Here is a 26,390-nt window from a genome sequence, read left to right as displayed (position 1 = left end):
AGAAGGACATATTAAGCAAAAAACAAAGTGTTTATTTAGTACCGTAAAAAGCTAACAGTGGTTTTAGAGACTTGGAAAGGGTGGTTAAGAGTTTAGGACTGGCAGCAGAAGGGCATTATAGTGTTTTTCTAGTCTTTTGAACACTTGAGCAAGATGTCCCCAACACAGAACAAACAGAAAGCAGAATGACTCACCAGTTTGTCGATGCCTGCCACTGTTTGGTTAGCATGGCGCAAGGAATATGTCAGTCGTGTCGCACCATCGCATGTTTCGCCATTTCCATAGAAACCGACTGCAATGCCAGCACTGCGGGAGAGTGATCAAGATGGGAATGAATTCTTGTGATTGTGACAGACTGCTTTCTATACTGTAGGCTATAATATAACACTCTCACACAGGCAATGTCTTTATTTTGATTCCTGATTCTTGACTATAGACCTCTAGAAGGCACTGAAAATGACCAGGTTGCAAAACTGAACTTTGTTAACCAACTAAATTTTGCTTTTATAATGCCATTGGAACACAGAAACATGGCTTCCCTAAAATTACCAGATTGCACCAGTAAAATATTTTCTTGTACTTCTTGTACTAGGCTATATGCCTACAGCAGTCCAATAAATGTAATTTAAAGGGATCGTACATCCATAAAAGAAAATTCAGTCCTTATTCAACCACCCTCCTGTTGTTCAAAACCCATAGGGCTTTTCTTTCATCTGTGGAACACAAAGAGAATATGTTACGCAGAATGTTCGCATCACTTCCATTACACCTTATTTCAATACCAGGAAAGTAAACGGTGATTGAAGCTAACATTCTGCCTAACATCTCCTTTCTGTTTCACAATAGAAATAAAGTCATATGTGTTTGGAATGACATGAGGGTGAGTAAATGATGAAAGAATTTTTTTAGAGGATGAAAGTCATGAAATATCTCTGTTTTAAAAAGTACATTTGCGGGTGACTATTTACTCATCACCAGTAAGTGACCCTGAAAGATTGAAATGATACAGGAACCTGCTGGTTTTCCATAGCCTGCCCACCTTCATCTCTAGCCTCAGGAGGAGACATATAAGTCAATTTTTCTGCAGCACGGACTGCAATAATGAGGGGCTCTCCAGCATCTAATAACCTTACCGCTGTTCCAAACACACAAATCAGAATGTACAGCCCATACAAATATGTAGTCCTGGTTGAAAAGGGCCCTTGGGTGAAAAGAAAGTTTTGAAGAAATCACACACACATCTGGTTTTATGTAATGGTGGAGACCTACTAAACCTATTGTTCTTAAATTAACCTTGTTAAGGCAAGCATCACTATTATTATTGCTCAAATTTAGGAGTTGTTCAAAAGGCAAAACCCTAAGTATTAAACTTCGGCACGTAACTTGCCCAGCATGTTGATGCTACTGATTTAATGGCAGATGATAAAGTAACATTTGGAATTACAGTAATATTTTATGTATATGGGCAAATTAACACAAAGGTAGTAATGTAACACAATGAAGCATTTACTTGAGATACATTAATCTCAGGGCAATTTTATTGTGAGAGACATGTTTTATCTGATGTGGTGTGCACATTTTTCTGCATGTGTTACCATTTGCTTCTGTCACTCAAATACAAGAGGATTTAGGCTGGAGTGCTCTTATAAGCTTAAGTGTGTGTAAGACAGAGAGAGAGAGGTCAGGCTGTCGTTCTTTGTTAAAGTCAGGAGTCACGTGGCATACAGAGAGAGGTTTTCCTACTCTTACCCATAAACCATCTCTCTGACAGCACTGACCACAATCACATGCTTGTGGGTTTATCTGTCAGATCATGTGTGTGTGCACACACTTGAAGTTCTGTTTGGATAGGAACAATATACATCTAACCAAACTGGTTATTAAAGTAAAATGAGAATAAAAATATGTACTCACTTTATGGGTCACTTTTTGATTAGTGTGTTTTATAAGTGGTACTGTGATGGTAATATTTTTATATTTTATATTCTTTAATGACTGTAGTACTAAGAGATTACCACATTAATGTACCATGGTATTTACATGGTATTCCAAAGTGCTTCAAAGAATACCATGGTATTACCATGGTACATGTCCAAATACATGGTAGTACAATGGTACTTTTTGTTAGTGTACCCCAGAATGAAAAGTCAGATCAGAGAAAAAAAGGTTGTTTCATAAATATCAACTTGTTGTTGTTGTTATGTGCACATACAGGTAACACAACATTGCCGTTTTTGTAAATGGGGGCTCTTTCAGAGACCGGTGACATATATGGGTCACTTACAGACATAAATGTAAGCAGTCAAGCAAATAGCCTCAGACAATCAACCATTACAAGATCAACTCAAGTGAACAATCATTGTGGAAAACAAGCCATTATTTGTATGAATCCTTGTGGCTTTAAAATGAATTGATTCTTGCTTGATGGGTCAATTGCTGAGCCAAAGTGATAGCAATAGACAAAGATGAAAGTACTCGCTCAAAGGTTGCAATATTTAGCAATAAGTAAACAGCAGACACAGGCACACAAAGATCCAAAGAGAAAAATCTTTGTAAGAATCTAGCAGGGTTAAATAAGGGAGATTCAATGACTACTACATGCAGCAATGGCACACATATACGTAGAGCCCCCCTATATGTGCCCACACACACACACACACACACACACACACACACACTGGAAGAGAGCTGCAGTGCATTACTCATCTCTAAGCTTCAATGTTCAAAATCTGATTCTGTTACTATGGTAACATCTCCAAGGCACCAAGGGGGAAGCGCCAGGGAGAGAGGAAAAAAACTAAACTGAGGGCGATGAAAGAAGCAATACAGAGAAAGACAAAATTTGTATTAGAGAAAAGAATGAAATTTTAGCCCAGGACAAAACCAGTGCAAAAATCCTATTAATAAGTATCTTTGTTTTTTCTTCAGTAAAAACATGAAAACTTGCTTAAAACAAGATACATTTATTGGAAAAGCAAAACTGGATAGGGTTAAGCATAAAGATATGTTTAAAATTTTACCTTAAGCTTTTTTAATTCCATGCAGGAATAATCAAGATTAGATATGAAGCAAAATAAATAGGAACTACACAGGCCTTTAGATGAATCACATCTGTTTGAACTTGTCAGGGTAAAGCTTTTATGTGTGTTTTGCTGATCTGAATCATGCTTCAAAGTGAGTCTGCTAGATAGATATGGAATTGAAATGGAATGGAATTTAAATATTCTGATTCTAATTCCAATTCCACTTTAAGGAATAATTCACCCAAAAATTAAAATTCTGTCATTATTTACTCACCCTCATGTTACCACTTTCTTTCTTCCATGGAACACAAAAAGAGATGTTAGGCAAAATGTTAGATTCAGTCACCATTTACTTTCATTGTATGGAAAAAAAGAGCAGTGTCAGCATTTTTCTAAATTTCCCCTCTTGTGTTCGAAAGAAAAAAGTAATACGATGTTGTAACGGCATGAGGGGGGTTAAATTATAACATCAATTTTATTTTTGGGTGAAACAGCTAACAATATTGGTTTCTTTAAGACCTCATGAAATCTAAATTGGAATTATGTGTCAATTAATCAATATCTATTAGTTCTGAGATCATCTATTTGCTAGTGTACTCTAAAAAGTTTTCCAAATTAACCTGTAGAACATTTTAAATGTACAGGAAACAGTGACTACATTTAAATGGACACCAGAAGGCGGCTTATTGCAAAAAGAGACGTATTGTGAGAAAGCAGCGTTCCCGTTTACATCCACTGTATAAGCGGCATACTCTTTACTCCTGTATACATGCGGCTCGGTCAGTAAGCAGCCTTCTCCACAGCAGCGTAAGTTCTCCACAATGCTCCTTTGCTTTGCTTTATTTCGAGATATTCCAAAATTGTTGCTGTGTTTGTTTGCTTAACTTTCTATCGCTACCAGCAACGGAACTGCGCTGCAATAGTAGGGTTTCCCTCTTACATAAAACTCTGGGATTCCCCCAGTGTATGAGCGCATATATACATGAAGGTGAGAGACAGTTGATATTTTACATTGATGTGTATAAATGGGTATAGTTTATAATGTATGTGCTTTTCCCATTGTACTCCCAGAAATGTTGAATACTTTCCGCTGTGTTGACTTGTTGTTGGGCTCCATCCTATGACGTTTGTTATTTGGTCTGTTCACGCACATGCACACTCTTCAAAAACCTGTAAGAACACCGCTTATGCATTTACATGGCCACATTAAGCCTTGTTCTCGAGGAGAAACCTGGGTGTGTTAAACTGCTTTCTCTTAATCGCTTAAATGGCATAAGGAAATCAGCGTTCTTGTTTACATGACATTTCAGAAAACCCTGGATAAACAGTTTTCTTAAGTGCATGTAAACGTGGTCACTGTCCAAGTATTTTAGATGTTGTCAAAGAACATTAACAAAACTTAATTTCATGATAATTACTCCAGTAACAGCATATTCATTAAAATAGAATTGTTTCTTTATTCCCAACCCTTGTGGTAAATCTCAGCTAAAACTCACATAGACTGAGTTACTAAAGCTCAAAGATACAAAACTCTTTCAGGGAGATTATGGTTTTAGTGCTGTAGTGTTTTAGGTCACCCCATGAACATATGCCTGTGTGAGCACTAGTGCATGTGTGCACTTTTGTATGTGCCTAATGATGCATGAAGCACAATGTGTTTCATCTGAGCCATCATATCAGCATGACATCTCTGCTGTGGAATCATAAGTCTAAAATGTATTGTATCTCTCTCTAATCACCTAAAAACTTTATCTGACTGTCAATCAATCATCACTGTCCTTTTCTCTGGTTCTTCTGCATCCATCTTTCTCTAAAGGAAATAAGCTCTTTGATGGTCAATCACAGCAAGAATGGCAAAGCGTGAAGCGCAGATATAGGACAGACATATGCTAATGAGGGAGGGGAGAAAGGGGCGATCAGAAGAAAACATACGGGAGGAGATTTTCGAATAGCCCATGTGGGGGGCAAATGGGAGGAGAGCCCAGAAAAATATCAGAACAGAGGACAAAGCAAGCGGAGAGGAACCCAAAGGCAATTAGAACAATAATGAATGACTGGTAATCAAAATTATGGCGAAAAAGTCTTACCCCTTTAGAAATCATTACTACATTTGATACATTTTTTAAAAACTATGTACACTCACATGAGATGAAAACTCTAGTCATGTCAGTGACTCAGTGGCTTAGAAAAGACACTTTTTCATTCTACATAGGGGTGGGCTCCCCTCTTGGTGGCCACCATGTTGATTTTATATAATCTGCTAAATCAACATGATCTTCCAAATGTTCATGTACCCTGAAATTGACCCAATTCTGCCGAATTATTGACAAGCACCAACTAAACTCAATTCAAATGTGTTGACTTTTCCCTCTGGCACTACTGATAGTGCTTTGTGCTATCAACCTCATGAAGTAACCACATTCATATAAATGGGAAGCACGGTTCGGAGGGTGCATTTTCTTTCTAAAATTACATTATTACTCCACTGACGGTTAAGTTTAGGGTTGGTGTTTGGGTTAGGTTAAAGGGCTAATAAAATATGCATTCCTGTTAACAGTATAATGTCATTTACTGTAATACAACTTGCTTTTGGTGCCACTCTGTGGACATTTCACCTGGAAACTGGAGCTCACACGTGCCCATATGTTCAACAACATTTCCAGCGTCAGCCACAGAGGTTAAGAGGTTTAAATTTCAGTGAGCACAGGCTGATTTCAACAGCAGAAGTTCTGACCCACTGTTGTCAAATTCACAGTGCAATCAATCTGGCCAAATACCAAATACTACTCACTTTATTTCGGTACAAACGCCTCCATTATCGGACATACATTACTCATTGCTTACAGATACACCTGCAAATAAGGTATTTCTATAATAGCATCAGTATCTAAAAACGTTATTAACACTAGGGCTGTGTCGATACAGTCAAATATCGATATATCGTGATTTTTCTCACAATATTGTATCGATACTTAGATCCATCTATCGTGATATATTGTGGAATTTTCAGCGCTTCTATGGGGCACGAAAGAGGCAAACTGATCCTGTAGGATTCACAGTTTCTCTCAGGGACATGCTGGACCTCTCTCACGCATTTGGATCTAGGGCCGGGCAAAAATATAGATTTTCTACATAATCTTAATTTGTACGATTTCAATGTTGATTCTTAAAATGCCAAGATCGCTCTTTCTTTATATCTGCAATCCCCAACAATTAGATGTGTGTAAATACTTCCCATTTGCTACAAAGAATGTCTGTGATTAGCCACTGGATGGTAATTTTTTTGATTTCATCACCAGTGTTTGAGTGGTGTAGTGGCATAGAAATTCAGCAATGAGATCTTTTTACTGCATGCTGAGAGAATTTTTTTTTTTAATCTTTCTGTGTCATGTGAGTCCAAAAAATAGAGCCAGGCAAACCATTTGTTGTTTAATAATGTCTCTTTTAATATCCTTTCTGTTCTCTACAGTCAGTTATTTATCAAAAACAACAAAAGATACATTTCATTCTAATCACACATAGCATGGATGCTGTAAAGAAGCCATTCGGCCAAATAAACACTACTGTCAAAGTCCATGCCTGGTCTTAAAGAGACAGTACCATTTTAGCACTTGTTCTACATATCTAAGTAAATACTTGTAAATAGTACAAATTAGGCATGTAAACAACAAACATGTTACAATATATAGCATATATGCAATATAACATATGCAATTTCAATACAACATATTTATTGATGTAATACATGGACTATATTTAAAAAAAAGCAAAAATGTCACGAGTAAAGATGCTGACTACCACCCCTGGAGTTGCAGGTTCGAATCTAGGGCGTGCTAAGTGACTCCAGCCAGGACTCCTAAGCAACCAAATTGGCCGGTAGCTTGGGAGGGTAGAGTCACATGGGGTAACCTCTTCGTGGTCACTATAATGTGGTTCGCCCTCGGTAGCCATGTGATAAGATGCGTGGATTGACGGTCTCAGACGCTGAGATTCGTCCTCCGCCACCCAGATTGAGGTGAGTCACTAAGCCACCACGAGTACTTAGGCTATGTTCAGACTGCAGGCAAATCTGATTTTTTCTCAAATCTTATCTTTTCAGACAGACTGTCCGCACTATTAATTGCAAGTGATCAAATCAGATTTGCGTGTTCAGACATAACCAACCTATCTGCATGGGTTGCATTGGTAACGATGTAGGTGTACCCACATGATGATGTTTTCAAAACAGATGCGGGAAAAATGGAGGTGCATCATCTCGCACTCCAAATAAGCGCCCTGTCCAGTCGCGGTGCAGAACTCCTCCGTCACACAAGAAAAACTCGGAGCGATGGAGAAGACTGGTAAATATTGTGATGTTCCATGCTGCAGTCACCGATTTTTGACGTCATCGTTGTGTGTCGCATTAAGAGTGACGCAAAAGACCATTTGAAATCTGATTTGAGCAGCCAGAGCGTACAGACTGAGACGCATCTGAAAAAATCTGATTTCAATCGCATTTGAAATCACCTCCTGATGTGGTTTGAATCAGATTTGCAAAATCTGATTTCATGTGCTTTTTTTGCTGTCCAGACTATCAAAAACTCATCTGGATACAATCTGGATATGCAAAAAAATTTGAATTTTAGTGGTAGTCTGAACAAGGCCTTAGAGCGCATTGGGAATTGGGCATTCCAAATTGGGGAGGAAAAAAAAAAAATGCTAAAATGTCACCAAAATGATGAAAAGCTATTGATAAAATAACATTTGTCTGTAATTTAACAAGTTAGAAGGTTCCCTGTATAATGAATAACAGCATTAGCTGAAAGAGAATTTCTTTCATAATGTATGCAAGCAAAATGGACATTATAACTGTACTGTACACAAATTAATTGAAATTAAAAGCGAAATCGAATCACGATATCGTGATGTATCGCGATATATCGAATTGTGACGTGTATCGCAATACATATCGTACCGTGAGGTGGCTAGCAATACCCAGCCCTAATTAACACAGTATTTGTACAAGGCTTTACAAACAACTACAATTTGAAAATGAATCCACCCATGTCCATGTCAAGATCATAAAACATAAAAGAGCAGATGGTTTTTATTCAGCTGACATCACTCTATCCTCTAACTAATGCAGACACTTGATTAAACCACTTAACATCTGTGTTCAAGGGTCACTGTGAAATGGCTGCTAGCCTGCACTGACCTCTTGCTATATTTAAAGCTGCTCTGTCTGATTTTTGCAAGCCTAATATGCAGAGCCAACTATAAGTAAGTCGATTTCTCTGAAAAGTGTGAACACTATTGCCCTGCAGCACTTTCAATGGTCAGTCATAGCAACATTAGCTCCACCAATTAATCCAAACATTGGAAAATAGTAATTATTTTAGCAATTCCGTTTGGTGCTTCTTCTGGCAAAATTAGCTCGGAGATATATAATAGCTAGAGAAAACTATCCGTTAGCATTCATATAGATTATATTACAGTGACATCACACCGCACTTCTGGGTTCTTTTGAGCAGAAGATTTCAACGGTGGATATGAGCAGAGCTGAAGTTTTAATAATCTTTTAAGCATTATCTAATGTAATAATGTTTGGTAATGTTAATAAAAGTAACTATAAATGTATATCTAGGCCTATGGTTTACAATGAAGAAATATGTGTAGGTTTAAAGTGAAGAAAAATGTGTAGGCTCTTCGTAAAAGGTTCAAATTCCCAACACCAGCTGCAAGGTAAAAGGTATTAATAGAGCAGGTGCGATAACAATAATGGTTATCTGTGCAATATCAAAAATTGGGAATTTTCCAAACAGCATTTTTGCGCCCCTGAAGGGCACTTGGGGAAGTGGACGCCACTTGAAGGGTCGTTCCAAACAAAAGTAAGAAAGTAGTTTTTTTTCACAAAGAGCCCTTTCACAAGACTTTTAGTGAAGGGTACATTCAAACTGTAATGCCATGCTCAATTCAGAGAACCCACATCAAGAGCTCTGTCCTTCATAGTGAGTAGGGCATAGGGATGATCACTTTCGATTGGAATTCGAGTTTGTCATGATCCACCAATCCTGATGGAAATTTAAAGAAGCTCAAATCTCCAATAATCTTTCAGAACCAGGGTTTTTTCAAGCCCACAAACAGCACTTTTTTGGCATTTTCAGCTCAACTTTAGCGAAGCACACATTCACTGCAGTTCTTTTCTGAGATGTCAAAAGAAACCAGAACCCGTTTGTTTGCAAACAGCAACTTCAGCATCTAATCATCTCAACCGCAGTTGCTCAGCTGGCACGTAACCCCTTGGAAGTCCACAATCTGCTTGCTGCCATCTTTGCTAATGGGCACACATTTTTTGAGCCAATCACCTGAACTGTAAATGCCATTTGACTAATCACTCTAGAGTCATGACAAATTACATCCTCACATGCTGACAAAGTTGACTAGCTGATGGCACCACAAGAATGCAATCCCAAATCCTTAATTTCACCAACACACTAAAGATGGTAGATTAAAAAAAATATATATCTATTATTGTATAATATAATGACATATTTATGATTTACTTATTGCTCAGAAATTTTTTACTTTGTCTGTATACACAGCAATTTTAAATGGCTTTTTAAAAAAATGTTAAGTAACTACCATCTGCTAAAAAAAGCTAGACACATTGCCACGATTAAAGCGGACAGGTGTCTGATGCATTTTTATTAGTTTACTTTTTAATCGCGATTAATCGCATATTCTTTTTGTAGTTAAAGGAATAGTTCACCTAAAAATGACAATTCTCTCATTATTCACTTACCCTGATGCCATCCCAGATGTGTATGACTGTCTTTCTTCAGCAGAACACAAATGATGATTTTTAAAATAAGATAAAGCTGTGTCAGATCCTTATAATGGATTACATTTATTTTTATAAAAAATAAAATCGATAATTAAAACGTTATTAACTTTTAAATAGCGCTTCCTGCCAGCAGCTGACGCGATGTGTGACGTAAGCATGTCGGCGAGTTCACGCGAAAATTCGGCCATTTCAAACCGCATCAGAGCCCTGGGTGGAAGCACTGATTTAAAGTTAAAAACATTTTAATTATCAACTTGTTTCTTACATAAACCTACTGATTTGCTTCAGAAGATTCAGGCTGTTTATATGCGTAGAAGGCAAAAAATGAAAATACGGCATGCACAGAAAATCAAGTGTGAGCTGTAGAGCCATTACAGTGCATCAGAAATAGAACGGGGTAACCGTAAACTGGCGTGCGACATGACAGCATCACTGATTACGATAGGAGCGATTTGCTTTTGATGCGTCCAGTGTAGACAGGGTTTAACACAGGGGTGTCCAAACTACAGCAATATAATTAGAACATAATTTGGCCCGCTATTATGAAATTATATGAAATTCATACTCTGAACACTGGGTGTTGCTATCATGCACAGCCACATTTCACAGCGCATTGGTCTCCACTAGTGTGTTCTCTTTAGTTGCCACCAGTTTTACCCATTGGAAGAGTTCAGAAGTTTGGAATCCTCCAGATTTCCACGGATGAACCGGCATGCAAAAAGAATGATGCATTTGTTATAGGACTGGTATCGGGTTAGATACTTTGCTCATGTACTCATTCTCGATAAAATGTCCCGATGCCACGTATCGTACAACTGAGCTGCCGCATTGAGTTTACTGAGCGTGCACAGAGACGTGCGAGTCAAGCGCACTCTCCTAGAATGTTTTCTGCAGTGCTGGGAAGTTTATTAATTGTTGTGAATTGGTTCGTTTTGATGTTTCTTTGTAACAAGAAAATTATTCATGGAATTCTCAGTGCTATTTGAGAGTAATGACATAAGAGACAGTGCTCAAAACACTTGCGCATCTCTGCTTGTACTGCACGCACTCAGCACGCACTTGCATATCAACCAAGGGAGTGCAATCATTTTGATCAAATTAAAATCGTATTTGTAACACAAGAAACATAACAGAAACTATGATTGAATTATTAATAAATAAAGTGTGATACGTCCACGTCACAGCAGGAAAATAAAACACACTCTTATTATTGTTATGCGTCACACCCAAAACTGCTTGTGCTTTGCATTGACATAAATGGACGTCGAAAAATAAAAACGCAAAATCCAAGGGCCTCGAAAGTAACAAGTTCTTACCCAGTATAATATCTGTTACATTACTGCATTGTCAGAAATGAACTTTTCCATAAATGGGTTCAATAATTGCCCTATGGATATAATTTTCAGGGGAATTTTGTTTATGAGGGCATTTTTTCTAAACATAAAAATGTACTGTGTCGTTCTTTTATTCAAAACATATTTTATGTGATAGTGTGTAATTCTACTCTTAGAGTAGAATTTTAAGAACTTTATCTGACAGTATAAATAAAAAAACAGAAACCAGGGCATTGTTTGCCCCCACATTTTGAACTTTAGGGCATTTTTTTGTCACTTTTGGAGGCATTTTCGCCCCGAGTGCCCCTTAATTTCTGACCCTGCATCATGTTCTATTACAAGCATTCTTGATGAGAGAAATATGCTTTATTAACACAAAATGTGATTAAAACATAATATTAATATTGCATAATATTAAGCATACAATATAAAGATGATGCAATAGTTGCATCTAGCCTTTTTTCTAAATTATTACAATGATGCGGCCCGTGACACCTTATTTCTTTTTGCATTTGGCCACCAGTAGAAAAATTTTGAACACCCCAGGTTTAACACGACTTAAAATGCAGCGTTCCTGTGCATGGCACAAAAACAAAAAAACAGCGAGATGTGGGACAGTGGTCAAAGACATCCATCTAGTGCATGTTTACAAGAAAAACTATTAAAAAAAATTGCACGGACGGACGCAAAACCACTTTCGTTGTAAACCGCCCCAAACACCATGTCTCTCTTTATTTTCTCTCACATGCTAATGAACATCGTGAGCACAGCAGTGCGTTTGTGTGATGCTCTCGTCTGTTCACTGAGATAAAGAGAGGGATTATTACTAAAAATACAGATGAGAAACTGCTAGTCCAAGGAGAAGCACACACCTAAGCTGCTATATGCTGGGCTCTGTTCATGTTTTAAAAGTGATATCACTGCTATTACTTCAGAGCTGTTTAGTTGAGGTTCCTGAATTTGTTTGCCTCTTGGTGGCTATATAAATTTAGTTTTTTGGCTAAAGATTCATGTTTGGAATTAACTACTCCCAAGGAAAGGGCACTCTATGCAGACATTTAACACCAATAATTTGCTTTAAAGACATATTGGCTCTGTTCCAAACCCTCGTGAGCTGCCTACCTAGACAGCATTTTTAGGTACTCCCGAGCCCCAACACGACGGCTGTTCCAAACAGTAGTCAGTAAAATTATGCTGACTCATAAGATATCCTTTGCAAATGGAATTTTTATCCAGTATGGTGGCTTGAGTTGAGGTAAATGTTGATTTAAAACATGAGTATATTTTATTCAGTACCCAAAAATATTAACTAAAAAATTAGTATTACATTTTTTGCATGCTGATTGAGCTTATTAAAGTATCGCACCATTACCTTAACAACATTCTAACAGATTTGATTGAAATCAACAGAGCACTAGTCAAGTTTCTCTTGAGGAATGCTATTAGTGTGGTGCGCGTTAGTGAGCATTAATGGATTTCCTGCCTATGAAAAGCATTTCAGATCAGTCAGCTACTAGCTTCCATTTATGTAAGGATGCAGTCTTAGGGGCCGTTCACACAGAACCATTTTTTTCATCTGTCTGCTGTTTTTTAAATGTTTTTATTTTATAAATATATATATAATCATGTGCATTTGACTGTTCGGCATCCTACTATTTTTTTAGCATCTCACGCATGAGCGCCATGTTTTTAAGAAACCGTGTTAATTTAAAAGCACTTCACGTTTTAAAAAGACACCTGCATTCTGTTGCATTCGTTGCACTGCGTCTATTTTTTTTATTTTTTATTTTTTTATGCAAGAATGCATTCTGCCTGAACAGCTTAGAAGATACAGTAGCTGTCTATATAAGCAGTTCACTATGTTGTATGTTGCCAGTTGGTTTATCTGTGGTGAAACTGTGTTTTATTTGTGTTAAAGGGCATTAGTTCAAGTAAAACTGTAATGCACAATAAACTCTAATTTATGAGTGTATTGCTAATTTATGTGTGTGTTGGAGGCAATGAGTTGATAAATGTTTTGCGTTGTGTATACTTAAAAAGCATAACGCACAGACCTGCACACGAGCGTGGCAATGATCACACACCAAGCGGTGCAGCAGCAGTCCGCATTGGGCGAGTCCTGGCTCTTCCTGCGACGGCAGCACAGCCAGAAGGAGTAGAAGAGGAGGAAGAGGAGGTCCAATGCCAAACACACCAACGCCACTGCACCTAGCAACAACACAGACTGCAGAGAGAGTGATAGAGAGACAAAGAAAGAGAGACAGAGAAATATGAGCCAAAATGAGTGATTTGAACCTCATTGTTTCTAGCAGTAATTAAACCATGAACAATAGAGAATACAATTAGGTCGTTGCAGGCTGGTTCTTCCATCAATTGCTTTGTCTATCTTTTGTTATTGTACTGTACATATACAGTATCTCAAGATTTCCTGTATTTTCTACCTATGATGAATGCTGGAATAACACAGTTTTAGACCACTCGCTCATACAAAAAAGTAATGTGGTGGTACCATGGCACAGTGATGGTATGAGATGTTTCAACCATCGTACTTTGATTTATACCATGGTACTGATTAGGGCTGGGTACTGATACAGATTTCCCGATTTGATTTCGATTCACAAGCTATTAATTCGATTCAATTCCGATTTCGATTCGATACTGATTCATCTGGGTATATTTCGGTTATAATGTCCATTTTTCTTATGAATATGAAAGAAATTCTCTCCCAGCTAATGTTGTTAATTATACAGGGGACCTTCTATTTAGGTACATTACGAAAATATAAATTTTACTAATTATATTTTATTAGTTTTTTTAATTTAGTCACATTTTAGCTTTTTAAAAATGAATAAATCCATGTATTTTATCAATGACTACGATATCATATTGCATATATTATATTTTATTACATGTTTGTTGTTTAATTGCATAATTTGTACTATTTAAAAGTATTTACATAGATTTTTTTGAACATGTGCTAAAAACCGGTACTGTCTCTTCAAAAAAAAAAATAAAATAAAAAATAAAAATAAAATATATATATATATATATATATATATATATATATATTTCTATAAAGAGTGTCTGTAAATGAGAGCATTTTAACGAGGAAGGACTCGATTGGCTTCTGTGCTATGCTTGATTAGATTTAAATGTTTCTTTTTTGTAGTTTATGATCAACAACTGACTGTAAAAAACAGAACGGGTGGTAAAAGACATTATTCAATGACAAATGGGTTGCATGGATCTTGTCTTTGGACACACATGGAACAAGTCAAGCCAAAATGTTTCTCTCAACATGCAGTGAAAGGATCTTGCTGCTGAATACTTCACCACTATACTACACAATCACTGGTGAGTAAAATCTGAACATTTACCATCCAGTGGCTAACCATAGACATTTTTAGTTGAATAGCACGAAATTTGGTTGCAAATATGAGTGATTTTCTCTCATTGAAGAAGAAGGTTGTTAGAGTGAAAAGAGTAAAAGATTGTTTTAGGGATTTAAGAATCAATATCGAGATAATTCAACTGAAAATCTATATTTTTACCCGGTCCTAGTACTGATGATTACCGTATTCATGTGTGTACTGTATTCAGCAGTGCTATAATTAGCGTGCATATAATTAGTGAGGTCGACAAATTTATCAAATTTTTTTTCTTATATTTTTACGTTTTTATATTTTTCATGGCACTGCTTTAATTGCTGTGCATATAATTAGTGAGGTTGACTAGTTTATTTAGTTTTTTTTTAAGTTGTTACATTTTTTGCAGCAGTCCTATAATTAGCATGCGTGTAATTAGCGAGGTCGACTAGTTTATCTAGTTTTTGTTTTTTTCTCCCCTTTTTCTCCCCAGTTTGGAATGCCCAATTCCCAATGTGCTCTAAGTCCTCGTGAAGGTGTAGTGACTCGCCTCAATCCGGGTGGCGGAGGACGAATCTCAGTTGCCTCCATGTCTGAGACCGTCAATCCGCGCATCTTATCACATGGCTTGTTGAGCACGTTACCGCGGAGACATAGCGCATGTGGAGGCTCACGCTATTCTCTGCGGCATCCACGCACAACTCACCACGCACCCCACTGAGAGCAAACCACATTATAAGTTACCCCATGTGAATCTACTGTACCCTCCTTAGCAACCAGGCTAATCTGGTTGCGTAGGAGACCTGGCTGGAGTCACTCAGCATGCCCTGGATTCAAACTCGCGACTCCAGGGGTGGTAGTCAGCGTCTTTACTCACTGAGCTACCCAGGCCCCCCAGTTTATCTAGTTTTTATATTTAATGGCAGTGCTATAATTAGCATGCCGACAGCTTCCTGTGCTTAAGCTGTTACATAGTTTGCAAAGTAAAACCCTCTTGAAAATGTTTAGTCTTAAAATTCATCCCTTTAAAGCACCGTCGTTACAGCCATACACATTCAGACAGATCGTGTCGTGTCGCACTTTTTTTGAGCGTCCCCTCAAGAGTGTTGAATTTTCAAGTTGGCATGTCAAGTTAAAAACCAGTACAACTTTTAAAAATATATCTCAAGTAGGGGTGAGGGATATGACCAAAATCTTATTTAACGATATGAGTAATTTTATCATGATAATGATATATATCACGATATAGTAAATGTTTTCTGGAAAATCAATAAAGATTGGTTTATATGTTAAATAACCCTATTATAATGCCTATTTTTGGAACTCAAGTCGGTGAATTAAATACTTTATAAATTAAAACTACTTCCTCTTTATTTGGAACAAGACAAACAATGCCAAAGTAAATAAATAAATAAAAATCAACTTGTTTTCAAAAATCAACCTTACCAAAATGCTAAGTATGCCACATTTCAGTTTAAAATGTTATTGACAAAAATTATTATTATTATTATTATAAACTTTGCTCAAGAAACTTAAGATCTTCTCAAAGCAATGTGACAAAGAAAATAAAACATAACTAAAAAAATATCCAAAGAATATAAACACTTCTTGAAGAAAATAAATATGAAATAAATATCACTTCTTGCAAAATAAATTAATTAAGAAGTAAATGACTGAATTAATGCGGAGTTAATCTTTTGGCTTTCATAATATTCTTTTGTGTGACTCATTATGAGGTGGTAAAACAGATTGCTTGTATTACGAGTGATTATCGTTGTGTGAAACAGTTTGCAGATTACATTTTTCTGCTCTGTAAACCATGTCACACCTGTTTTAATAACAAGCTCCTCTTAATTTTCTTGATCTGCTTGAGAGTTGTCCCATTCTGTGGAGATTTAGTTCTCCATTTGGGGTTTTCCTGGGTCAAAAATGATTGAGTAGCGTGAGTGATCCCGCTCTGAGCTCTCCTGTCTCTGGAGCACAAATATTGGAAAGCCTGCTGGCCTCACACGCACTTCAGAGCTCCAGAGACAGCGCGTGCCACAGGAAACATTCGCTTGTCAGAAGAGAAGAATATGTAGCACTTTTAACGTGCCAAACGTTTGATGAATGTCATTAAATTTGCTTGGGCAGCTGCAGAAAAAATGTTCAACGCCAGAAAAACCCTGTCCATGTTTCTTCAATTCTCCCAGTCTCACGTGAAGCCCTGCCCACTGATAGATAATACCAAGCTGCACACATGGATATATTAAATATCGCGATATGCACGATATGGCAAAATCTCTATCGGATGACAATTTTTATATTCGTCGCCACAATATATCTCGTCATATCGCCCAGTCCTAATCTCAAGGTACTTCCATTCTGTTCCATTCCATTGTGCTCCATCTAGCTATTTTTGAATGCAAGAACGCATCATATGTAAACGGCCCTCAACAAATGCATCTAATCAGGGTTAGATGAACCCAAAAACCAGCCTTCATTATACAGGGCTTCCTTTAGACCGATCAGTCGACTAGTCCAACATGGTACTATTTTATAAGTGTGGTTCTATTCTGGATGAAAAAGCCTTCCTTTCAGATGAGAGAGATATTCTTCCAAGGTGTCCTAAATGTTTAATCCAGATCTACACGCAGCGGCTCTTCCACCGCACCAGAAGTGTCATGATCTAGAATTTTTGTTTTTTAAATCCATGGCTACTATGTAGCATTTGAGTCTCCACATGCAGTAAAAGTAGGTCACACTGAACATGGGAGACTACTCATGGTCTCAGAGCTGTGATGTAAGAGCTCAGAAGTGATACTGTATACAAGTCTGCAATAACCACACACAACGTGAATTTAGCCAAGTAGAATGTGATCCTGAATCAACATCCTTTGTTGGTCCTGGAATAACATTCCTATCAAAAAATCATAGTTCAAACCTCATCCCTAAACATAATCTACCCCCAAAATCAGAGAGGAAATTATATGTTGATAAAAATGATGTTAAACCATTCACCCCAGCTCTAAACCTAACCCTCGAATGATGTTCAATGACCAACAAGGAAGCTGATCCACAACCATGTCATAATTGGTTAAATCCCATTAAGCATGGTTTTGGTAGTTAAAATTTTCTTTAGATTGTTACCATGCTTTCTAACATACTAATACATGAAATAATATGTTTCCTATGGAATATCTGATGTCCTTTGCTCGCTCTGAAAAGAAAACATTCAGTAACCTTTACAATAAGGTTCTATTTGTAAACATTAGTTAGTGCATTAGGTATCTTGAACAAACAATGAACAATATTTTTTACAGAATGTATTTATCTTGGTGCATTAAATAATATAAACATATACAACTTTTAATGCAAACATGAATTAGTATGTGTTGAAATTAACATTAACCTAGATTAATAAGTGCTGTAAAAGTATTGTTCATAGTTAGTTCATCTTAACTAATGTACTTAACTAATATAAATGAATGCAACCTTATTGTAAAGTGTTACAGCGTTTTTACCCTTGCTGTGCATAATCTTTATATCAGTTACAAAAAAGCATTTCTTGGCAAAATGTACAAAAATATTGGTTGTAAATATGTGGTGTGGTGCAACCAAAAAATCTTTCGAATTTAACAAACGCAACAAAACATGTTTTGAAAGACAAATGTCATGGGTCATTAATATTTTCTGCATTTTAATTATAAACAACCTGTGATACTATCAGAATTATCAGAATACTTAGTTACTGTATCTATTCAAATTAAAAGTATATGAGTTCTAAAATTGGTGTGATGGGGCAGAAATAATGTAGGCCTTTAAGGTTTAGGGTAATACATAACTATTACTATTACTATATTATTATTACTTTGTAACTATTACTAACTAAGTAATATTGCGTGATCCTGGTACTTTGGACATGAAGTTGACAAAAATGATTTCTTGAAAGTTCAGCAGTAACCTTTTAAAAAAAAAGAAAAAAGAAAAAAGAAAAAGACATTTTGCACAAATTGCGCCATTTCCTGGGAATAACCTATTTCCATATCATGAAGGTGCATTGAAACACAGACAATAACCTTTTCTAACCTCTAAACAACCTTACCATAAGCCAACTCAGGTCAGAGCAGAGAATGTAATATATCCAAACAGAAAATAATCACACCATGAGGTCAGAGGCTGTTAAAAAGGGCAAGACCACTAATTGCCCTCAGACGCCCAGAGTGACCCTGTCTGATGCCTGACCGCTCCAGTGCAGACAGTCAACTCTCACGGAAGGATCACGCGTCATACACGCCTGTAACACTGCCAACACAGTGATGTCATTAACACCCTGAAAGTTAAACTTAGATGCTTATTGGATCTCAAGTGGGCTAAGATACTGTGTTATGGAGTGAAGGTGGTGTCATGTCATCTTTTACCCACCCTCATGTTCATGTAAACATCTAAAGTTGTGTTCCATGGATAAAAAAAAAAAAAAGTCATATGAGTTTGGAACAACATTAAGGTGAGTAATTGATGACAGAATTTTCATTTTTTTGAACGAACTATCCCTTTAATAAAAGTTTTTGGTCTTTTGTGAGAGTTTAGGGACGCGTGAGTGAGTGGATATCTGCCTGCTGATGTGTCAAACCTCATTTCTATCAGTCACCACTGACAGCATCCGTAAAGAGATTAGTGTGGATTAATTATCAGCTCACACACACAGCTTGTACTAATACATTCTCATTATCTTAAAGTCCCCATGAATTTTCTTGATGAGGACAGTTTTCTTGTCTGTTTTGATGTATTTCTTATTGAAACAGGAAATTGGGGCAGGACATATCGAAGGACTTGTCCATTTTTTAAACAGCTAATAGCCTTTAGTTTGCATCAAAGTCAGGAACGATGATTTGTTACTTACTATTGCAAGTAAGAGGCAGGTGGTATTACGGGAGGGAGATTCTCATGCAAGTGAGGATTTTATTGGACCAAAATTTGTATACGCCAATGAATACAGGATAAGTCATCAATATTTTTGATCTGTTTGGTCTGTTTGGTCTGTTTCCCCCCAAAGACAAATACTGTCAATTTTAAATGTCTATATTTAGCTAAAAGTGAATTTTGTCAACTTTTAGGAGTCAACAAGCATATGGATGGCCTCAAAGCTAACAGCCTCCTATTTTGATTTCATGGGGTCTTTAATATATCCTAATATCTAAGGGTCTTAATATAGCCTATTTCACTCCATGACATCAGAGACAAATAGTTGGTCAAGAAAGCAAGTATATGATGCATAGATTTCTGTGGTTTATAATGCATTCTTGGCAATAGATTTAAATGTGATCACACTAAACAGACTAAACAGCGATCAAGACCTAAGTGAAGAGACTAGATAAATAAACCCAGATGAAAGTGGGGGAGGGAGTCTGTAACTCTCAAATAAAATTATCTTATTACCAACCCTCATAGAGACTGAGATAGAGGAAGAGATTGAACTTAAGTTTGTAAAGGGCAGTTTCTGTAGAAATAATTAGAATGGCAAGACGTTGGCACTATCTTATTATAGGGATATCCTGAAATCGAACCAAGTTATTTAAATGTTTAGCAGGATAGTTTGAGTGCGTATATGTGAGTCTGGCATTTTAAAACACAATTTTACATAAGCCCCTTTCACATAGAGATCCCGGAAAGAATCCCAGAAAAGTCGTTCCGGCAACTGTTTTGGCACTGCAAGATTTTGTTCGCTCACACTGCACCAGCTTTCCTGTAATCTGTGCTCGTATTCACACACATCCCAGCAAAATCCTGTAAAGACAAAAGTGACATCACGATGTGACGTCTAATGTACAGCGTCTTGAGTTTACTGATAACCTGTGTGTTCTCGCTCGAGAAGCCCACGTAGGGTACCACTAAACTGATGGTTAATTTCATCATCTGTTCGAATGGCGAGCAGCTTCCTGGTATTGGCATTTCAAAGAATAGTTCAATTCTTTGACTAGAGTTTGTAGTCAAAGAATTGATGCATTTCTATGCCTAGCCTTATTTTTTTTAACTTTTTTGGACCAGTGCCAGTTTACAGCAAACCGAGTTACCCGCCCGATGCCGAAAATAGAAAACAAGTGATCAATAGAATCAGGGCCGTAACCAGGGTTTGAAAATTAGTGAGGTCCACGGTGAGGTTTACACCTACAAATGCAACATATTCTATACATTAAAAATTAAATATCAAAATTAAAGGACAGAAACCAATAATAATACTGAAATAATATTTTAATCGCAAATAAAGGTAACAATATTAATACTGAATTTTTGTCACATAGAAATGCACAACTGACAATAAAGCATTGATTTTGAGTTGGGCAGCAAAATTTACTCATACAGAAAAATTAGCAAAAGTTAATTAACAACTAATTTATCTAGGGCTATATTAACTCATACATATTAATATTATCCAAAACACTAAATTGCTTTCCTTTTGCCAGACTCTTAATTATTTAAAGGTGCACTCACAAGTAATTTTTTCCCCTTTAAAAATATTTTACTCCTAAAGAAATTAAATATAATTTTGAAACTTTGATATGTATAAAATCATGACCACTCACATGAGATGAGGACTCTAGTCATAGCAGTGACCTTATAAAATCTTTTTTATTCTACATGGGGCAAGGGCGCCCTCATGGGGGCTGCCATTTTAGAATCACATGACCAGCTGAATACTACTGGTTTAAACTCAGTAACCATCTTGTTCTTGGGCACTTTCACTCTTGGATAAAATTAATCATGGTTGAAAGTGAATAGTGAATTCTACAATGGCATCTGTAACTGAAAACTACTGATTTTGTATGATGCTGCATCCACACCACTAGGTGTCACTCAAAGTCCAAGATGACATGAGCAAAATGTTACTGAGTGTACCTTTAATTCACCTTTTTCAATTAAAGTTCATTAGAACTGAACATATTTACAAAGGAGAAAAAGTCATAACTTCATCCTTAATTCATGAGTGTCCAGGCTTTAAAGCTTTTTTGTTAAATTCTGCTTTGTAGTTGCCTTTATGACAATTTACCTTTGTTCGCGCATAGTATCCAGAGTTTAACTACTATCATGATAATCACAGGTAAAAAAAAAAAAAAATGACCATGGTTAGATGTAATTATGATTCGTAAAAAAACAAAAACAAAAAAAAAACAATGGAATTTGTAATGAAAAATAATATTCTAAACACATGCAGAAATAATAAATACAACCTCCATAAAAGTGACTTTTATTGCCCTAATATACAATATTTAATATTTTTGTAGGCTAATAATATTAACATTTATTGTAAATATATACACTATTTCTGGCAAAATACCATAGTTACTACTACAGTTAATGTTACTACAGTAACTGTCAGGTATATTTCTATAAGGGTGCTGATTTGTGGAATGAAAAGCCTGTAATTACCGTTGTGAATGGAACAATGTTTTCCTGTTTACCTCGTAATTGTAGTTTAACATGACAGGCTGTTTAATCTTGTTTCATCTAGCTTCAGCACAGAGCCTTTAAGTGTCTCATATCAGATGGGTTTATAACAGAGAATTCTGTGTCAAATTCAAATGGGTCGCACGCGACTCGCACTGTGTTAACCTCGGAACAGCACGGCGCAAGCGCAGAGCAGGTTCATCAGATTAGTGAGACCAGTCCCGCTTTTACTCTGCTCTGCCCGGCAAATGCGCTGCGCAGCTTCAGGTAGCACCATTTCGTCACACTCTTGTAGTATTTGCAGACACTAAAGAATCCAGCCAACTGTCTAAACTAAATTACACATGCATGCAGGCACTCAAAGGAGTTTTCAACCACTTATTTTTTTATTCAGTTGTACACAGCATCAAAATGTATTTTTGAATATGAAAAATGTACCGAGGTCCGGACCTCGGTGACCTCATAGCTGGTTACAGCCATGGATAGAATGTACCATTGCTTGTAACTGCTGGTTAGGACAAAAACCCTAATTACCATAGAAAATATACCTTTTATCACATGTTGTTTGCCATCAGGTTAGGACACGGTGTGACTGTGGCTGCCTGTAGCCTCCTCTGTTTCTTTTTGATTGCCAAGTACTCTGTTTCAAATAAATAAGGCTGGGCATAGAAATGCATCAGTTCTTTGTCTACAAAATCTTCAGACATGTTTAGTAAGTTCTGTTCTCTGGTTTTTGTGCAGCTGTGTTGTGTTTGTTGTCGCTATCACTGTAGAGGACCTGTTTTTAGATAAACAAAACAAGTTTTCGCTTGAACGCCCCAATGTAGCAAGGGGGCTGCGTGAACTGTTGCTCTTGTGCCCTTTCATGGGAGATCAACTGTCAATGAATATTTTTACTAAATAATACATTTGATTTCAGTTTGTTTCTCACCAAACCTTATCGTATGCTTTCATAAAAATCATGAGTCTAATGGAATAATTTATTAGACTTCTGAATTATATTTTCATGTTCTTTTGAAGCTTGAGAGGTAGTCACCATAAACTGCCATTTCACAATTCCTCCCTTTATGTTAAGAAAAAGAAATAAAGTCATATAGGGTTATAACAACACAGGGGTGAGTAAACAATGACTGAATTTTCATTTGTGGGTGAACTAATCCTTTAACTGTTTTTGTGTTATAAGCTGCTGTCTACCTACTGAATTGCCTCTCGAGAACAATAAAGATACCAATAAAAAAAGTTACATTATCAAGGTGTATTGCAATATTATTTATATTGAATAATAAAAATGTATAAAAAATAATTGTATTAAATATTGTTTTAAAATAATATTAAAAGAAAAGAAAAACAAAAAAATGAAGAATTTGCTGCAACAAACAACAAAGAATTGTAGAATACCCAAAGTATTCTTACATCGTGGACCTCACTGCACAATACGAGAGGGTGAAATAGAGGTTCAGGCTCTGCCTTTCGGTGTGCTGTGCTCTCTGAATGAAAGAGGGATTTATGTTTTATTTATTTATTTTATCACGTCAGGTTTCTGATGTTGTAAATGTAGCCGACTGTTTCTTAACTGAACTAATATTAACAATGAAAACATTAATTCCTTGGATTTAAAAAAATAAAAAAATCAGAAAAAATCCTGACTTTATATCCACGCAATGCCATGAATGAGAAAATGTCAACGTATATGACAGCTTCTACTCTGCATACATACTGTACTTTTAATTTGCATGATAAATACGTCATCACTATAGACACACAGCCTTCACGGTATCTGCTCTGCCTTTGTTCACACAGACACGTTCCGGGATTGATTCCGGCAATTTTACTAGGGTCTGATCCCAGGAAACAAATTTTCTGGCAGTCCGGCTCCAGCTTGTGTTCACTCAGAAAGCTCCCCTGCAGTTATCCCGGGGACATCCTGGGATCAGAGCCCAGTGTGAATGAGGTTATAGTAAAACATTGTGGCATAAACTGTTATTTACAAAACCACAAAAGATCTCTTTAAGCCACATTACCCCATCTGTGCTAAGAAAATAATGGTGACGTTAAAACAGTAATCATGGCCATTTAAGCACAATGACATTTTCCTCTCAGCTCAGTGCGTTTATGCGCCATTACTACATGTGTAAGTGTATGTAAAATGTTGTGTTCTCATGTAAATTGTTTCATCGCCACTACTCGTTACTTCCTGCCAGCTGGGCCCCTTTCCTGCCCAATATGCTTTTAATTATTCCAGCATTCCCTGCTGAGAAAAAAAATGCTTGCACTCTTTCCACACATATAAACAAAAATATCCTCAAATTCAGAAAGAGTCATGAATTCCTCTCATTTTGGACAATGAACAGACAAAACTGACTGAAACCATCAGTACTGTAATACTGAAAAAACAGAAGCTTAATTTCTTTAACATACCAACTGAAACACATGCACAGCATCTGCTAATTCCGTTTTCCAAGTACAGGAAGGAGACTGCTAGTCAAAGGTGGACAAACAGATTTCCAGGTTTTTTCAGGACACATATAATGGTAACATGAAGCAGGGGTTTACAATATTTTTTGCAATCCCAATGACCTAAACTATTTACCCTTAAGTTATTATAACTAGAGATGTTCCGATACCATTTTTTTGAGAATGAGTACGAGTACCGATACTTTTTTAGCACTTGCCGATACCGAGTCCGATACCTGTTTTTTTTTTTTTTTCTGAACACAATATCAGCAGTTTATTTCAATTTTATCATCAAAATTGTTTAAATAAATTAATTAATTAAAACTTTAATCAAATTAAAGTATAACAATTAATTTTCATCATAATATAGTATTATTTTTTATCAAATGAAGTGCTTACATACAGAACCTCACAGCACAATTCTAAATACAACACTGGAGTTATTTTTGTCAAATAATTTGCTGCATAATAGAGCATCACAGATGTGAGATATTGCTTAAATATAATACAGTTACTACTGATTTATTATTATTATTATTAGTAGTAGTAGTAGTAGTAGTTGTAGTAGTATAACAGTTAATATTACATAACTATATACACTATATGGCCAAAAGTTTGTGGACACCCCCTTCTAATTAACGAATTTGGTTACTCCAAAAATCTTAATGTTCCTTTATGTAATGGCTTGGGCTTTGTGTGCTTCCAAATCTGTTTGGGGATAGCCCTTTTCTGTTCCAGCATGACAATGCCCCTGTGAACAAAGTGAGGTCCAAAAAGAAATGGTTTACTGTGTCTGGCGTGGAAGAAATTGACTGGACTGCACAAAGCCCAGACCTGAACCCCACTGATCACTTTTGGGGTGAACTGGAACAGCAACTGTAAGTCAGGCCCCATCGACCAACATCAGTTCCTGACCTCACTGATAGCCTTGCGTCTGAATGAGAGCAAATCCCTGCAGCCATGTTACTACATACAGTATAATGGAAAGCCTTCCCAAAAGAGTGGGAAATTGATGCCTAAGGTTTTGAAATCAAATGTTCATCAATCACATATGGTGTCCACAAACTTTTGGCCATATAGTGTAGTAGTGATCTATTTCTGTCATATTTTTTCATTTAAATTGAAATTGTATTTTGGCAGAGCTTTTATTTTGAAGTGTTTCTGTGTTGTTAGACCAAGAAGCTCTGACGTAATAACGGCATATTCCCAATCCGGAAAAGCAGGTCGCTACGCGAATCACAGTAATTGTTCAACCGTAAAAGGCTACTATATAAATAAATAAACATGTAGTCTGTATATGACTCGTGCTAAAAAGTGAATTAGTGCTCTGCCTGCTGTCATCTGCTACAAACAGAGCAAGCGATGCTCATAATAGTGTTTTCTGTGTATGAGCCAAGGATCTATAAAGGTATGAGCAGTTTGTGTCTCTATACCTGCACAACACCATCTCCACACATTCACAAGCACTCACATTTAAACCGCTGCATGTGTAAACGATCTATTTATCTCATTATATCGCAGCTTTTGCTGTTAAATAATCTCACTACGATATGACGTGATTTTAATTTGTGCACTGAATGTTTACGTAATGACATTCGTACATGAGCACGGTATTGGACCCGATTCCGATACCAGCATCGGTGCATCCCTAATTATAACCTTTCAAAATATAATGAATAGTGCAACATATATTTGCCAAAATGATCATATGAGGAAATCGACATGTCGACAAGTTCATGTACCCTGAAATCACTCCATTCTGTCAAATTACTGACAAGTGCCATCCCCCATTAGACACTTTTGCATCAGTTCAACCATGAAAATCTTTCCTACTGGCCTTAATGATAGCGCGTAGTGCAAGCAACCTATGAGACACAGATTCTGGTCCCATGGAAACCAGGAAGTAATCATGTTCATATAAACAAAGCACGGATATTTCACCTCAACAACACTTCCAGCTTCGGGC

The 26,390-nt window shown here is 36.7% G+C and overlaps 1 protein-coding gene across 1 annotated transcript in view; it reads right to left on the bottom strand.

The window, feature by feature from the left end:
- The window catches only part of LOC127444336 (protein tweety homolog 3), a 72,112-nt gene that overhangs the window by 38,437 nt on the left and 7,285 nt on the right, over positions 1 to 26,390 (bottom strand). The window contains exons 3-4 of the mRNA XM_051703632.1: positions 13,235 to 13,404; positions 195 to 306 (exon numbers count right to left, since the gene is read on the bottom strand). Coding sequence (XP_051559592.1) covers positions 195 to 306; positions 13,235 to 13,404 — 282 coding nt within the window. The remainder of the gene's footprint in view (positions 1 to 194; positions 307 to 13,234; positions 13,405 to 26,390) is intronic.

This window comes from Myxocyprinus asiaticus, chromosome 7 (genome assembly GCF_019703515.2).
Source record: "Myxocyprinus asiaticus isolate MX2 ecotype Aquarium Trade chromosome 7, UBuf_Myxa_2, whole genome shotgun sequence".
In the NCBI taxonomy this organism is placed as follows: Eukaryota; Metazoa; Chordata; class Actinopteri; order Cypriniformes; family Catostomidae; genus Myxocyprinus; species Myxocyprinus asiaticus.
Note: the sequence above shows the minus strand (reverse complement) of the source record. Positions and strands in the feature narration are given on the sequence as shown.